General features: G+C 48.4%; 5 protein-coding genes across 5 annotated transcripts; 2 read left to right on the plus strand and 3 right to left on the minus strand.

The window, feature by feature from the left end:
* Nucleotides 1-690: 690 nt before the first annotated feature.
* Nucleotides 691-3,793, plus strand: FOBCDRAFT_293641 (DHS-like NAD/FAD-binding domain-containing protein; the record flags this gene model as incomplete). Its single annotated transcript, XM_031184801.3, has 2 exons — nucleotides 691-816; nucleotides 909-3,793. 2 exons carry the CDS (start codon nucleotides 691-693, stop codon nucleotides 3,642-3,644), a joined length of 2,862 nt encoding a protein of 953 aa, XP_031040443.2. The 3' UTR covers nucleotides 3,645-3,793.
* A 412-nt stretch (nucleotides 3,794-4,205) lies between these two features.
* On the plus strand, nucleotides 4,206-6,768 carry FOBCDRAFT_135244 (pyridoxal phosphate-dependent transferase; the record flags this gene model as incomplete). The annotated part of the gene is made up of 5 exons (XM_031184802.3): nucleotides 4,206-4,329; nucleotides 4,380-4,440; nucleotides 4,491-5,660; nucleotides 5,946-5,982; nucleotides 6,277-6,768. The coding sequence occupies 5 exons, from the start codon at nucleotides 4,206-4,208 to the stop codon at nucleotides 6,766-6,768; spliced, it is 1,884 nt and encodes a 627-aa protein (XP_031040444.3).
* A 49-nt stretch (nucleotides 6,769-6,817) lies between these two features.
* Nucleotides 6,818-8,495, minus strand: FOBCDRAFT_224209 (thiamine thiazole synthase). The gene is made up of 3 exons (XM_059609650.1): nucleotides 8,371-8,495; nucleotides 7,167-8,318; nucleotides 6,818-7,116 (listed from the first exon to the last, which is right to left on the minus strand). Exons 2-3 carry the CDS (start codon nucleotides 8,032-8,034, stop codon nucleotides 7,022-7,024), a joined length of 963 nt encoding a protein of 320 aa, XP_059467240.1. The 5' UTR covers nucleotides 8,035-8,318; nucleotides 8,371-8,495; the 3' UTR covers nucleotides 6,818-7,021.
* Nucleotides 8,496-8,935: 440 nt separating this feature from the next.
* On the minus strand, nucleotides 8,936-10,183 carry FOBCDRAFT_261182 (uncharacterized protein; the record flags this gene model as incomplete). The annotated part of the gene is made up of 1 exon (XM_059611274.1): nucleotides 8,936-10,183. The coding sequence occupies one exon, from the start codon at nucleotides 10,181-10,183 to the stop codon at nucleotides 9,320-9,322; it is 864 nt and encodes a 287-aa protein (XP_059467241.1). The 3' UTR covers nucleotides 8,936-9,319.
* A 902-nt stretch (nucleotides 10,184-11,085) lies between these two features.
* On the minus strand, nucleotides 11,086-11,865 carry FOBCDRAFT_202037 (uncharacterized protein; the record flags this gene model as incomplete). Its single annotated transcript, XM_054704707.1, has 1 exon — nucleotides 11,086-11,865. One exon carries the CDS (start codon nucleotides 11,863-11,865, stop codon nucleotides 11,086-11,088), a length of 780 nt encoding a protein of 259 aa, XP_054560682.1.
* Nucleotides 11,866-15,175: the final 3,310 nt, after the last annotated feature.

A 15,175-nucleotide genomic window follows, 5' to 3' on the forward strand; every position in this document is an offset into this window, starting at 1 on the left:
GATGCTTTGATCGATCTTGTCGCGTGTTTTTCGAGGCTCACTGTCAATCAAGTTGACCATGTTTGGATCAGTGGAACCACTGCCGTGTGATGGGCAGTTCAGCGGTCTAGCGGCATTCCCGCGCCCGCCGTCAGCAGTTCCCTAGGGCCCTTGAACTAAAGACCCATCGATAGGTCCCTCAGCCCAGCCTTTTGGAAGAGCGCGTCACAATTAACAGGGACTTGGACACAAAGTCCTCGACCCGCGTTCTGGCATTTTTCTGGATATTTATTTCTCTGCTCTGACACTTGCGGGTTGAATAAGCAGCACAAAAAGGCACGGTTCGTGTTCAAGTTGGCTCGTAGTAATCTTGTTGTTATCGTTGCTTATACCGGCCATTGACGATCACTCGACTTCGGCGCGGTCCCCTCCCGGTCGCGACCCCAGCTCTGGACCTCTTTAACTCCAAGTCGCTTGCCCGCCACAACCTTACTAAGTGAACTTGAACCTCACACCACAAATAACCTCACAGACAATCACGTCCCCGACGAAACAACCGTACCCGTACCATAATGACGACAAGCTTCTCTCGAACCTCTCTGATATAAGCTTCTCCTGTGAATCTCGTCGTCGGCTTCACGCGATCGCGGCTTAGACCCGCCTGCAATTGTATCGCGACGCGGCCGACTTTCTCTGTTCACATTGCCCACAATGCCAACTATCCACGTCTCCAGAGACTCCCAGGACGAACTACAAGACATCGCCAATGGCCTACTAAAAGCTCGCAAGGTCATTGTAGTAACCGGTGCTGGGATCAGTACAAATTCGGGCATTCCTGTGAGCTCTCTCAGAAACTCCAGCGCTTGCCAGATGCGCTTTGGAGTGACTTCTTGGTACACTCAATTTTCGGTAATAGCTAATCGGACTAGGACTTTCGTTCTGAAAACGGTCTCTACTCCCTAATCAGCGCTCAATTCGACGCGGCAGCGCAACAGGCGCGTCTGAACGAAGGCTCGAGCGATGATAAACCCACCGACTTGGACATTCGCCGGCCAGCCAAGAGGAGAAGAATAGTTCACGATGTGTCTGCCAAGGTTGAGGAGGGCCCGGTCGGTATGAAGGAAGAAATAGAAGTTCAGCTGGAAGATCCCGAACCGGATCACGAAAAGATCGCAGACACAATTCAGGTCGAAGGCCACCCAGACGACGAAGAGCAGCAAGTCCGCTCAGATGGGATGCCCGTGGTAAACCCCAGGACGACCCGCTCAACAATAGCTGTGGCCCAGCCTCCGAGTTCTCCTCTGTCTTCGCCTCCGCCCGAGGGTCTAAATATTCCACCACCGTCAGTCTTCCGGAGGACGCGACGCAGTCACTTGACCGATTCTACAATTCCACCAAGCTCTTCACCTCTATCATCACCTCCTCCCGTCTTGTTTGACCCATTCTCTTCCGGTACATCCTCAGAAGACGCCCCAAGTCGGCGCAGCAGCACATCGCCATCAGAAGTCGACGATACCCCGCCCTCAAATCCAATCAACTTATCGCAAGCAAGTTTTGGCTCTGGCAAGAATACTTTGCCTAATATGAAAGGAAAGGATATGTTCGACGCGTCAATATGGTCAGATCCTCTCCGAACATCTGTTTTCTACACATTCGCGACCACGCTACGCCAGAAGGTTAGGGATGTGGAACCTACAAGTTCACATCGTTTCATCAGTCATTTGAGAGACCGTGGCAAGCTCGTGCGCTGCTACACTCAAAATATTGATCAGATCGAAGAAAAGGTTGGACTATCGACATGCCTCCACGATGGCCCTGGAAGCCGTGGGCGCTTTTCAAGAAAGTCGACAGCCAACATAAACCAGCTCAACAGGATGGTTGACGAGGTAAATGCCATGACGGACACAAATTCTTCAGACAAGTCTCAGCAGTCGTCGGATAACGAAGCTAGCCAGCAGTCTCAATGCAGTCAGCCGAATTTTGAAAGCACGGTGCCTGCTTCTCAAGCGGAATCCGACCAATGTGCGACAGATGAAGCCCTGACCGCAGTAAGAAATCTGCGCCGCGACCTTCCAAAGTCAGGCGTGGAATGTGTTTTCCTCCACGGATCATTAGAGCTTCTACGATGTTTCTTGTGCGGTCGAGTGTGCTCGTGGGATGACGACGAACGCGAGCTAGAGACAATGTCAGGCCAGCAGCCTGAATGCCCTCACTGTGTAGGCGCTACGGTTGCTCGAGAAGAACGCGGCAAGCGAGCATTGGGCGTCGGAAAATTAAGGCCCGACATTGTGCTCTACGGCGAGGAGCATCCCAACGCGCACCTGATCAGCCCCATTGTTACACACGACTTAGCTCTATGCCCTGACCTTCTATTAATCCTTGGTACTAGTTTGCGAGTCCATGGACTGAAGGTTATGGTCAGGGAATTCGCCAAAGCAGTTCACGCAAAAGGTGGTAAAGTTGTCTTCGTTAACTACACCAAGCCCCCGGAGAGCTCATGGGGTGACGTTATTGACTATTGGGTTGAGTGGGACTGCGACGCCTGGGTATCTGATCTACAAGACAAAATCCCCAAGCTATGGCAAACGCCCGAGCCTCCCAAACTTAAGAAGAAGCGGGAGTCTAGTGGTGTTGCTGAGGACGCCGAAAAGACCGAGACGAAGCGCCCTGTTGCAGCTTACCCAGTTGCCCTCCGTGATACAAAGGCTACAGGGGCATATTGGAGCTCGAGAATAGTAAAAGAGCTGCACAGAATAACAGGCCACGATCTTCTAGAATCGCCAGTCTTTACGCCGCCAGCCATTATCACAACAACAGAGACGCTCCCACCTGCCCACACGCCTCTGAAGACACCCCAAGGCAAACCTGATCGAGTCAGAACTAGAGCCCAACGGTCGCGCAAATCTGCACCAGGTGTTCTAGAGCGATCCAGCATGCCTCCCTCGACACTCAATCCCAATCATGGGCGAACTCTGCGAAGTACCGAGACAAGAGCGCACCTCTTAGGCGATGAGATGGCGCCTTCGAATGAAATCATTACACATGAAAGGGTGCTTCTCCACGGAAGCTCGATAGCCAGTCTAGTCAAGTCGAGAGCACGAGAGCGCAAGCGCAAGAAGATTGATGGCGAGGAAGTGTCCCTTCCCTCCAAGCGAACACTAGGTTCACTCCGACTGGCTCCGTTGAGGCCTCAGCCATCAGATCCCCGCGATATCATACCTTTCGACCGACTGCCAACAATGGAACTCCCTCCAGATACCCCGGAACCATACACAGAAACTGGGCAATTGCAATCCATCTCACCGGTGATGCATCATACGGAACCGTTAATGCCTGTTTCGCATAACACGCGAAAGCAGACACATATCCGACGTAGCCAGGCATCTTTCATGCGCGGCCAGGATCTCGCTGCAAGTCCGGCGCCTATGCTGCCACCAGAGATGTCGCATGGACTATTGGTATCTTCACATGACCGGTGCAACCTTGTCATGAAGCATGTTCGCTCACAGAGGGAGGCGGATGCAGCTTTGGCGCTATCTGCGCTGAGCCAGGGCGACGCACGTCCAGTCATCACCAAAGAGTTCGCCATACCGCCGTGTACGGGCGTCGGGATACGCAAGTCGGCAAGGTTGATTCACAGGTCTGGCACGCCTACGAGCACTTAGGGCAGGGGTTGTTGGCTTATGACGGACGATTGCAAAGTTCACATACAAAGAGTCGCAGGTTAGCGACAACATCAGGGCCCATATCCCTCGGAGCATTTATGACAAGGCGTTCGGGATGGCGGATAAGCCAAGTAGCATTACACTACAATTGATTGAATGAAAGTTGAATTTCTTTTTCCAAGGCTCACATGCTGATTAATTCTTCTCCGCGATCGGCGCATGCCAAGGTGACTCTTGAAGAATTGGAGACCCTCCCCCAGCTCTGGGTATCTCGTTTTACTGGCGTTGAGCATTGCCAATGACTCCTGTTGCTCGCCGAAGAGCGCCTTATCACGCCCTGATGCGGGTACCCACGGGGCTGGTCCTCTGGTCTGGCGACTAAGGGCGCCGTTGACTTTGAAGATGTGGGGTATTCAGCTCGTACTAGACAGTATCATTTGACTCATGATACCATGAGCTGAGAATCTATAAGTTGTCGTGTCAAACCCATCATAGACAACGTCCAATGGGATGAATATACAACCATTGTCTAGCTTCTAACTGTACAAGACACACATCATCATGGGTTCTATTGGTCAAGTATCTTCGCAGCTTCCTGTGCGGGGCAAGACTAACACCTCAGTCTTTGGAAGCGCTATCAAGAAGGAATTTATGTTTGATCCAGAATGGAGAAATCTTAACCATGGTATGAAAGAGTCCAAGTGGGAGTAAGACCTCAACTGACAGGAGTTATAGGTTCCTTCGGTACATATCCTCAGGCTGTCCGAACAAAATTCCGCGAGTATCAGGATGCGAGGTAAATACACTCGAACCTCTGATTGTGATCTTTGGTCTAATAATTATTAGTGAAGCTCGCCCGGACCCATTCATTCGCTATGAATATCCAAAAATCCTCGATGAGAACCGCGCTGCTGTCGCAAAGCTTCTCAATGCCCCAGTGGACAGTGTTGTGTTTGTCTCAAACGCCACTACTGGTGTTAACACAGTCTATCGAAACATGAAGTGGAATGAAGACGGAAAGGACGTCATCATCAGCTTCTCGACCATCTACGAAGCTTGCGGCAAGGTCGCAGATTATTATGCTGACTACTATAACGAAAAGGTGACTCATCGTGAGATCGAGCTCCCATATCCACTCGACGACGACGAGATCATCAAGAAGTTTGAAGATGCCGTCAAGAAGATCGAGTCTGAGGGAAAGCGTGTTCGTATTTGTACGTTTGACGTTGTCTCCTCTCGACCAGGCGTTGTCTTCCCTTGGGAAGAAATGGTCAAGACTTGCCGTCGTCTCAACGTGCTGAGCATGGTTGATGGCGCTCAAGGCGTTGGAATGGTGAAGTTGGACCTCTCCGCAGCTGATCCAGACTTCTTCGTGTCAAACTGTCACAAGTGGCTTCACGTACCACGTGGATGCGCCGTCTTCTACGTGCCTCAGCGCAACCAGGCACTTATTCAAACGACACTCGCTACCAGCCACGGTTACGTGCCCAAGCTGGCGAACCGCATTACACCGCTACCTCCCAGCTCCAAATCTCCATTCGTCATAAACTTTGAGTTCGTCGGCACGCTTGATAACTCGCCCTATCTTTGCGTAAAAGACGCTATCAAATGGCGAGAGGAAGCTCTCGGCGGAGAAGATGCGATCTTGGAGTATATCTGGGACTTGAACAAGAAAGGCAGTGAGCTAGTGGCTGAGAAATTAGGCACGACATATATGGAGAACAGCACTGGCACGATGCGAAATTGCGGTATGGCTAACATTGCGTTGCCCGTTTGGACTGTGGAGGGTAAGGAGGGTGAGGTTGTCATCTCAGCGGAGGAGACGCAGACGGCGTTCCAGTGGATTCTGAATACGCTTATTGGCGACTACAAGACGTTTGTGGCGCTGTTTCTACATGGGGGAAGGTTTTGGATCAGGACGAGTGCGCAGGTTTATTTGGAGATTGAGGATTATGAGTGGTTGGGTGGTGTGTTGAAGGAGGTTTGTGAGAGGGTTGGTAAGAAGGAGTATCTCAAGTAGAGTCTCACGTGTACGGGATCTCAGTATTTGGGGAATTCCTAGTGGCAGACGAGATTCGGCGAATTTGTTGTCGTGAGATATTCAAGATATAATCCAGGTGTATTCAGTACCAAATTGCAAACTATCAGGAATCTTCCTCGTGAAACAGTTGCTCCTGTAAGCGTTGCAATGTTGAAGAGTCCCGGGGAGCAAAACTTCAGACTTTGCAAGCAGATGCTAGAAGAAACTCACTAAAGAGCCCCTAAGCTTAGGATTCTTTACCTAATACTATTATCGTTTAGGATTACGGTCGTTAGTAGTACTATTGACTCGGCTAGAGTGTGTTGGTGTGCATTGACACCTGTCCTGCGGCCTAGATATGAAGGATGAAGGATCAAGGCGAAGCTTTGCTGAATTAGGATAGGATAACTCGATGGCAATGCTCTGCCTTGATCTTGTACGCCCTACAGATATTCGCAAACCAGATCGGGAATACGAAATGACAAGCAAGGATCTGTATGGGTTGAGGGTGTCAATCAATCGCCCTGTTTGTATGAATATGTTGTGTGCCTCGTGACGCTAGGCATTCAGCTTCCAATCGCCCCAGCAATTCTATAAATATGGATGTTCTAGAAGCTCACCTGCCAAGAAGTTACCATCTTTACTACCCCACAGCAAGTCATCTTCACTGCAAAGAACATAATTTCAAGCAAATTTAGAAGCCTCTTTATCAAAAACACCATCATGGGCAACTCTTCGTCTTCCTCGTCAAATCCCTCCGAAGAAGCCAAGGACAAGAAGACGCTTTATGAGCGCTTCCAAGCCGGCAAAAAGAGTGTACCACTCAGCGATGAAGATATACTAAAGTACACGGGCAAGACTCGCGACGAGCTCAGCACATGGGCTGATACTCAACCCGGCGTCGGAAAGAATCAACTCGCGGGTAGCGTAACAGCTGGACCGATTTCTGGACTTGGAGGAGTTGCCATGGCCGACGGCCTTGGAGGCTGGGGACCGAGTGCACATCCGAATGATAAGAACAGAGGAATGAAGTTCCCTCCTACAAGGGAGAATGAAGCCAAGGACACTACCGAGGTGACAGAGGTGGTAGAGGATAAGAAGTGACGTTATTGACCGTGGAAGGAAGGATGAAATCACGACAGCGAGATTAATGACTTCGCAGGCAATTATTCAATTTAGTATTGCTTTATTTGGCGTCTCTTTCGAGTGACATCCGACTTTGGGTTCATGTTTTCCAAACTTGAGTCGCTCAGACTAAATGAATGACAAGGTTCCATGCCTCGAATGAGAGACGAGGTCTAGGATCCTGAATTCACATGTTCCGTTTCCCAACTATGACCTTCTTTGATGACCTCGCTTACAGATCGTTCTGCTTCTTGCGAGTGTCGAAGATCTTCAGAGCTTCCTCGGCAGCCTTGAGACCACTGAGAGCCATGGCACCGAAGGTAGGACCTAATATATGTTAGACAAAGCACATACCAGAAATGACATATAAAACTCACCCATGCGGTTGGCACCGTCAACCTCGGAAAGTTCCATTCCACCAACAATAAGACCAGGAACAATCTCACGGGTTCCCTTGACAATGGCATCCTCGGCGAGGTTCATGTCAAGACCACGCATACCACCGAGCTTCTCAATGCGCTGCATGCTCACAAGGCGCTTGACACAGAAAGCTCCCATCGGGCCATCGTGGCCGGTGGTGGAGATGATCAAAGGAGCGTTAATAGTGTTGGGGTCCATGCAAGACTGGTCATCGTGGTGCATGGAAACAAGAGTCCAGTTGGTGACAACACCGGCAATGCGGACTCCCTCCTCGGAAGGTCGGGTGATGAGATCCTCAACACAAGTGGCATTGAAGAGCTTGATGTTGGGCATCTGAAGAACCTTGGACATGATGGTCGAGGTGAAGAGGGCGGCGTGCTTGACAACGACGTAGTTACCCTCATCTTCATAAGGAACACCGACCTCGCGGAGGAAAGCATCAGCAGGCTTGCGCATGATCATGGCGGAGAAGAGCTGTCCACCAAGCCAAGCACCACCACCAGGAGACACGGAAGCCTCAATGATGGCGATCTTGAGATCAGGACGCTTCTTGCCAAGAATGTACGCGGCGCTCAGACCGCACGAGCCAGCACCGATGATAACAATGTCAGACTCGGCATAGTTATCAAGGTCCTGGAAGTAGCGGCGAGTCATGGCGCGGGAGACCTGGCTCTCGCGGATGGGAGCAAACTTGAAATCATCCCACTGACCGAGCATCTCCTCAACGGTCTTGGTGTTGATGTTCTTGCTCATGACTGGGAGCTTGGTAGATGTAGCAAGCTCTGCGGAGCGAGAGGGAGGGGAGACAGCAGCGGGAGGGGCCATTTTGATCTTGGGCCTGTTGTTGTTAGAGTCTGGTGGTCAATAGGGGAGATGACATGATCCTTTCGCTGGTATTATCCAGATCAAGTTTTGCCGTATAATCTCAGCCACATCCCCCTATCATCAACACGACCAGTTTGAACTGACCATGCTGATGGGAGAAGAATGGGCACCGGCTCATGCATGATACTTTACCTGAGAGGTCCCAATCAGGTCTGGACAAGACTACCGCTGAAAGGCTCCATGGCTGCTAAGGTAGCTTAGGAGAGCCGTACAGGTTATGATATCTAGCATATCATATGTGTCAGAACAGCCCTTTCATACAATTCAGATACAAACCTTGGATATTCTTCAAGTGTTTTATGTCGAGTCGATGAATTGATGAAGAGGAAAAGAAGAAGAGTTGAGAATGGAACGACCTTGACCTTTTTATGCCCGCAGGTGAGGGGTAAAAGTAACGCGTTGATATCATGACGGAGCAAAGCGGCCGATGCTGGCCAACAGAATGCAATGCCGAGTATTACCTACTGTAGACGCGTGTTTTTGATAGGTGAGTGTGTGGGGGTCTCTTGTTAAGTGAAGATGACTGCCGGGGTTGCACATCATGAGCAATATCCCCTCCATCATATCATGTATCATGATGTCAACTCAATCACTTCAATTGGCCTTCGTTTCATCCCTAATCACCCATCTCGTACCTAGCGGCCAAAAAAGCACCTCGCACAACAGCACAATGCAAAGATAAGTCTAGCTGTTGAGCATGTGAATGTCCTTCAAGGTGGGGGATCCTCAGTTCCACTGAATGCGGCTTTTAACCGGCCATGACATGACAGAATGAACATGTCAACAACCCACTCTTTAACTTTATTGCTGCATCGGAGGTGTAATGCCGAGTTAAATGAGTCTTTGATCAGCCAATCATTAAGTGTGTAATTATCTAGCTCATTAGCGAGGTTCAGGGTTTCAGTGCTGACACGGCACTGAGCTGCATCACCAAGTAACCTGGCAAGACCTGGATGGCAGAGTTCATGATATTAAGTTGGGGTCGGCTGTGTGAGTTGAAACATATGAGAATGTACGTATTGAATAAGTGGGAAGATATGACGATGTATCTTAAACATTCACGAGCAGTCTTAGTTTCTCTTGAGTTGCATCGTTACATCCATGAGCGATATATCACTATGCACAAGGGAGATATCGGCTGTATTCATTTGCCTCGCAACAGGTGGTATAATCTTTCTCCAAGCGAGCCGGTTACATTCACAATTACTGAAGCCTCTCAGCTTGACTATCTAATGGCTTTCGAGATACCATGCTGCATTGCGTCCAGATACGAGTGCCACCAACATGGCTGAAAATAAACGTCGAAATAGTAGTTACAACTGCTAAATACAAATTTCGACAAGTAGTTTCCGCAGTACTCGGTGGCCTTTATCGTCATATTCTTGTTTTCCTCCTTTAATTCCATTTCGCACTCGCACATTGCGAGTACCAGTACGCACAGCTTGGCATCGTTTCGAACCCCCGTGAGGCTCAATATTTCGTACTCCAATTGCTGGGTGATGCTCAGATTGGAATTGCCGTATGTCGGCAGAGTTCCTCTGGGAATAGATACAACAAGACTCCGCTCAGGAAATTTGATCAGTGGCGATATGGATCGTCTTTCGATCTCGAGGCTGTCGCCCTCGAAGCAGGCCAGGATTCTGTGTTCCATGTAGTCGATGCCACCTTGAACGAGCAGTTCTCCGCGAAAATAATCAAGGTTCCGTCGCAGACGACTGCTTGAGTTTAGGTCTTTACGGCCTAAAAGTCGTTGTGCGATATTGTATGCATCGTAGACTTCAGACAAGTCTTTCAACCAAACCGCAATAATGATGATTCCCCTGCCCCCTCCTTCGATGAGGCGTTTCCTCCAATTCAGAGCCCTCTCCCATGATCTGAAGAACGAGACTAACGGTGTTCTAATATGCTTCCAAGATAGATGGTCCTCGGCGGCCTGCCAGAAGTCGTCGTCAGATATGTAACAACGAGGTCGAATGCTGCTGAAGTCTATGGAGTGTTGGCTAGCAAAGCCACAATTTTTGTCGTGGCATTCTACACGAAACCCTATCAGTGCATCTACGGCCTCTGGTAATTTTCGCGGGTAGTTCATATTGAAGAAATGAGGCTATTGCTTTGGCTTCGGTTGTGGGTGCCAATCTTCTCCAAGTTCTCGTTTACGAGGGAGGATAGAGATCTTCATATGTTTGGTTAGGAGAATTCACACAGCTCAGGTGACTCTTCAAGACGTAATGACACAATCACGCGGTTTTGGTTACAAATAACAGGTCAATGAAAAAGAATTTGTCCAGACAAACGAGCCTTCCAAGGTTAAAATATATTTGGAGGAGTTGGATACGTGACTTCACAAGCGGCTACTGAATATCAGTGACAAGGTAGAAATTCATGAATCTTGACACCAGATTCGCAAAGCATATTAAAAGCTTGGATATGCGGACAACGTATTATGAAAGTGTTCATCTCATTTCACAATTACATGCCAGATACGATGGAGTTCCAAGAAGCTACCTTAGCACCCTTGCACTGAGGGGTTTCATGCGAAGAAGACGTGCGTTTAACAGTGTCAAAACTACACTATAGCCGTAGCTAGACGTTCTTATATTTCTGAAGCTGGTGACATCTTTGTTCCCCCAATGATTGGCATAGTTCAGGATTTCGATCCCGACATGGCGCTGGGCTGCCCCTCCAAAGCGACCAGGACCTAAATGACTTATGAGATGGTAGCATTCATGCAGTGGTCGAGAATGAATGCGATGGTCTCCATTTATCAAAATATCAGTCTCGATGGAGCATATCACAGTGTTACTCAATGATCCATGAGTTATCTTGGCTCGACATCAATTGCGACAATACCTACACAACAGTCCCCATGCCACAATAAATATGCCAGCTACAATTCATCTCCTGTTTATATGTGACACAATCCTTCTCCCATCAATACGGTCAGCCATCGTCATCCGATCTGTTCGTCATTATTCCATCTTCTCTAAGTGTTCACCAACACTGTGTTGGGTGATGTTGCATCAACCCATCCTCTAGTTGGAAATAGTACTCTTGTTTGCCGTTACGAAAGACTACCCATGGTCTATTAGATATCTCACTAGTCTTGATTACTACACCATCCTCTGTTATCCTGGCTCTGACGGGACATCCACAAATTGCCAGCACAAGAACGCAGAACTGCCCATCATCCAGAACTCCGGTACGGTGAAATAGCTCGGACGCCAACCTTTCAGTAATTTCAACTTTCCCGTTATCGTATTTCAGTTCAACTTCTGTAGGCATCATCGCAGGCAAGAGCTTTCGCTTGTCATTGATAAGTGGTGATATCTGTACCCTCTTAATTTCGCAATTCGTCCCTCCAAAACTTGCAAGTATCATATTTTCGGATGCTAGGATACCACCCGTACTAAGGATCTCGTCAATATGGGGATCAAGTGGTCTTGTTTCCTTGTCAGGTGTGGCTGGGCATACCACATAGTCCAGGGACTTTGCAATATCTTCCGCATCATAGACTACCCGGTTTCTCAACCAGATGGCAATAATCAGGACTTTGAAGGCTCCCTTTTTGATCATTTGGGCTCTTCGTCGTAGGGCACTCTCCCAAGATCGAAAAAGTGAGGTGAAGGGGCTCGGGACTTGTTTCCGGGACAGATGATTTGCGGCGGCTTCGATAAAGCCCTGTTTGTTATCAAATATGTTGCATTCAGTGGTTAAGCCACTGCGGCTGTTCGTTTCCAGCTGTATTTGCTGTTTGCTGGCATATCGAGGCATGTAGTCGGGACATTCACACGAAAGCCTATTAGCACACTAATGGGTTCAATTCGATCAAGGGGAGGTGTCATCGTTATAGTGTGAGGGCTTCCTTCTGTATGTTGTCTCATGTTTCTTCTCAGACTCTCTGAGGAAACCCGGGGTATTTATTTGGCAACTCAAAGGCATTCGCTTAATACAAAATACGCACCAAGAATTGTTAACCTGCTAAAGGTCAAACTTGAACCTGGAAGTGACTGATGCATACAGAACCGAAGAAGGCGAGCTTATAATTTACCCAGCCTTTGTAGGTTATCTACTCACAGCTTGAAGTGATGCACACTTAGTTCGCGGCAAGTACATATTATTAAGGGAAACAGTAACAGGTGTGGTCTCCCTTATAAGAGTTGGGTATCAAAGAGAGGAAAATACTTGGATATGTAGTCTTGCTCGACAAAGGCTGTAGCGTAAGTTAGGCAAACAATAGGGCCAAGAGGGGACCAGACGTTCACTCATAGCTACATCACAAGACCAAGCTCTACCTCTCATAGGCAACAGTCCTTATGATAACTTAGTACTAGTCATTTGTTGATACTATCTGTATCACCTAGTTTAAGAATAGTAAAAGGACTTGTCTTCGCTCCGACCCAGACTTCGACCCTGCGAAGCAGCACCTGGAAGATTGTGGTACTGAGTTTTGTTATAGCCGCTGAAGGACGGCCCAAGACCACCTCTTGCTTTTGTTATAGCTCTCTCATCTCTTTTTTTTTTCGTGTCATGCCTGTGTCATTGCTTGTTCACTCGAGCTCTAGTTCATGGCTTCATAGATGTAAGGGTTGCAACAGAGTTTAAGTAAAAGCACACAAGGATTAGTATCAGCAGACCCAAACGGTGTCTTTGAGTCGTATTCTCAAGTTAACTATTTAGTTCACGTCCATTAAGGTGTTGCATGAAGTCTGTTGTGAACCAAAGCTTGCTAATTTACGGGATTACTTTATCTTTATGGAAAGCAATCATGCAACAAAGGGGCAAACTTTACACGTACGATATTGATTCTATTACGTCTTGAATCATGTTTGAAATACATCTCTTTCTTCATTTGTCTGTCAAGAGTAATAAATACGCATAAGAAAGCTCATATCGACGATGTCCTTCTTCAAGACCTACCCTATTGCAAGTGCAAGTCGGGCAAACCTAGCTCCATAGCAACAACTATGCTCAAAGTCGTATATAATCCAGTCTCATAACATACTGAGATACATGCTGAGGTCTATATATTCCTCCTTGATGTTTTGGCGGAGCTGTCACCTCGTATTTGCCCAGTTCCCGAAACTGTTGTGTGACGCCTTCATCAAAGACGCGTAGTAATGGCTTGAAGAATAATACATTTCAAGGTGTAATATCCTCAAACAAATCAATACACTAACTCCGGTTAACTAAAGGTATAGTTTGTAAGTCTAAACAACCCTTGGCGGTTGTATCTCTAGCAGCTAGCATTCATGAGGATACCATCGGAGAAGGACACATTGAATAGCGTCGAGACTCGATGATCACTGCAGGTTGTTCTTTTCATGCCGCTGGATTGTTATATATGCTTTTATGTATTCATTTAATGCGGCTGCAAGCTCTCTTATGTGACATCGTAGGCGGCTTCAACAGCCTCTTCTCAGCAGCTTCGCCGTGATGCGGCCAAACATCACAACTTCACGGCCTCCTTTCCACTGCAAGCACTAGACATACACATCAGTCAACGAGATTTGAACTACCCTACGGTGCTCTTATGCTATGTAGACAATTTCGATAACAGTCAGTGATAGTGCTGTATCGGGTCCACAGTCACAGTCTCTTGCTGTTCTCATTCTCACCAGCTTCACGCTCTCGCTCTCGTATTCAAGCTTAAGGTTAGGCCTAAGTTAGACTATTGAGCAACACATTCCTGAGCATATGCTCGTCGACAAAAACAGCCACACCGCCAAAGAGCCTCAACATGGCATCCAAGTGTGCAAGCTGACTGACGAATGACGCTCTCGAAATCTGTAACAGATGCATGACACCTGCATAGCATGCTCTACGTTTCGTGCCTCATTTCTTCTGCTTAAGTGTCGAGTCGAGACTCGTCAACTCTGTAGCGGTGAACAATTGAATGCCTCATGAACATACGTTCGCAAAACAACATTCACCACGTCTTCCGCAGCGCAGATGCAAGTATCTCTGGTTTGGGAAGTTGACTGCAGACGCAGTAGCATCGCACTCAAGAGAGGGGAAAATTCATGTGCGCATCAAGCAGAGTCCTCAACAAGAGTAAAAAAACTGCCCATTTGGTGATTGCGCATTTGCCTTCGTTCCATGTGTGAGGCTATAGAACGAACAGGATGCCCTCCTTTCTGCTGTTGAGATGGCGGTGAGCGAAGTCGTTGCATTATGAGCAATCCAATCACAGACGATAGCACGCAATGTCTCACACTGAGGTTAGGTGTGCGAGGTTTGATCTTGGAGGATCCTCTTCTCATTTGCATATGGCGAGTGATGCACATGATACATTGAAGGGAACCGGGTTTGAAGATTCGACGAGGGGGTTGATCTGAGAGACTTGGAGTAACCCCATTAAGAAGTGTAGACTGATTGGGAGGCTCGGCAGGCAAAGAAATGCAAGTCTGGCCATGCAGCCTCGTTCTGTAGATCAGGGCAGATCGAGCATTGCATCCGCCCCATACGTGCAGTAACTTAGGGTAGCAACACATCCATCCAGTGATCTGACGACTTCGGTCTTGTACGGTAGATCGAGACTGTTTGGAGTCCATCACAGTACTAAACTCTGTTCGAAATTAGTTTCTCTAGTGCGCAGACAGGCATACAATAATTAACTCGTTGTAATGACCTGGAGGCTAGAGAAGCGAAATAACAGACCCGATCTCAGCGGATACCCCAGTTGACACTCCCGTGTCTCACCAGACTCCAGATGCCGTCCACAAGGCAGGGCAAGACAAAACAAGACAAGAGCAAAAGCAGGACCGGGAGGGGGAGCACGGGTCATGGATAGATGATGCCAAGCAAGATTGACGGTGCTGTCGGCCTCTCTTCCTCATCCCCGTCCCCTATATCCGTAACCAGCGGTGTCCCCTCCGTCGCCGTACAGCACAGTGACAGTAGGGGACGATATGCAGCAGCCTCAAAAGGGAAATACCGTCAATGCACTCTTCCCGCCCCGGACCAAGGAGCTTAGTCCCGCGTAGCGGCATCCAATATCTCCGCTAGACCACATGGCCGTCACCATTCAGAAGCCTCACCTGAGCCCAGCCTTATCCATCAGAGCAGTAGCGTGCGGTGGGAG

This window comes from Fusarium oxysporum, chromosome V (genome assembly GCF_013085055.1).
Source record: "Fusarium oxysporum Fo47 chromosome V, complete sequence".
Lineage (NCBI taxonomy): Eukaryota > Fungi > Ascomycota > Sordariomycetes > Hypocreales > Nectriaceae > Fusarium > Fusarium oxysporum.

What these genes read in the sequence shown, in the direction of transcription:
- FOBCDRAFT_224209 (XM_059609650.1), bottom strand. Translation starts at nt 8,034, where the DNA reads ATGGCCCCTCCCGCTGCTGTCTCCCCTCCCTCTCGCTCCGCAGAGCTT. An exon ending in TGACGGTGCCAACCGCATGG is followed by an intron (nt 7,117 to 7,166) that starts GTGAGTTTTATA and finishes AACATATATTAG; the next exon opens with GTCCTACCTTCGGTGCCATG.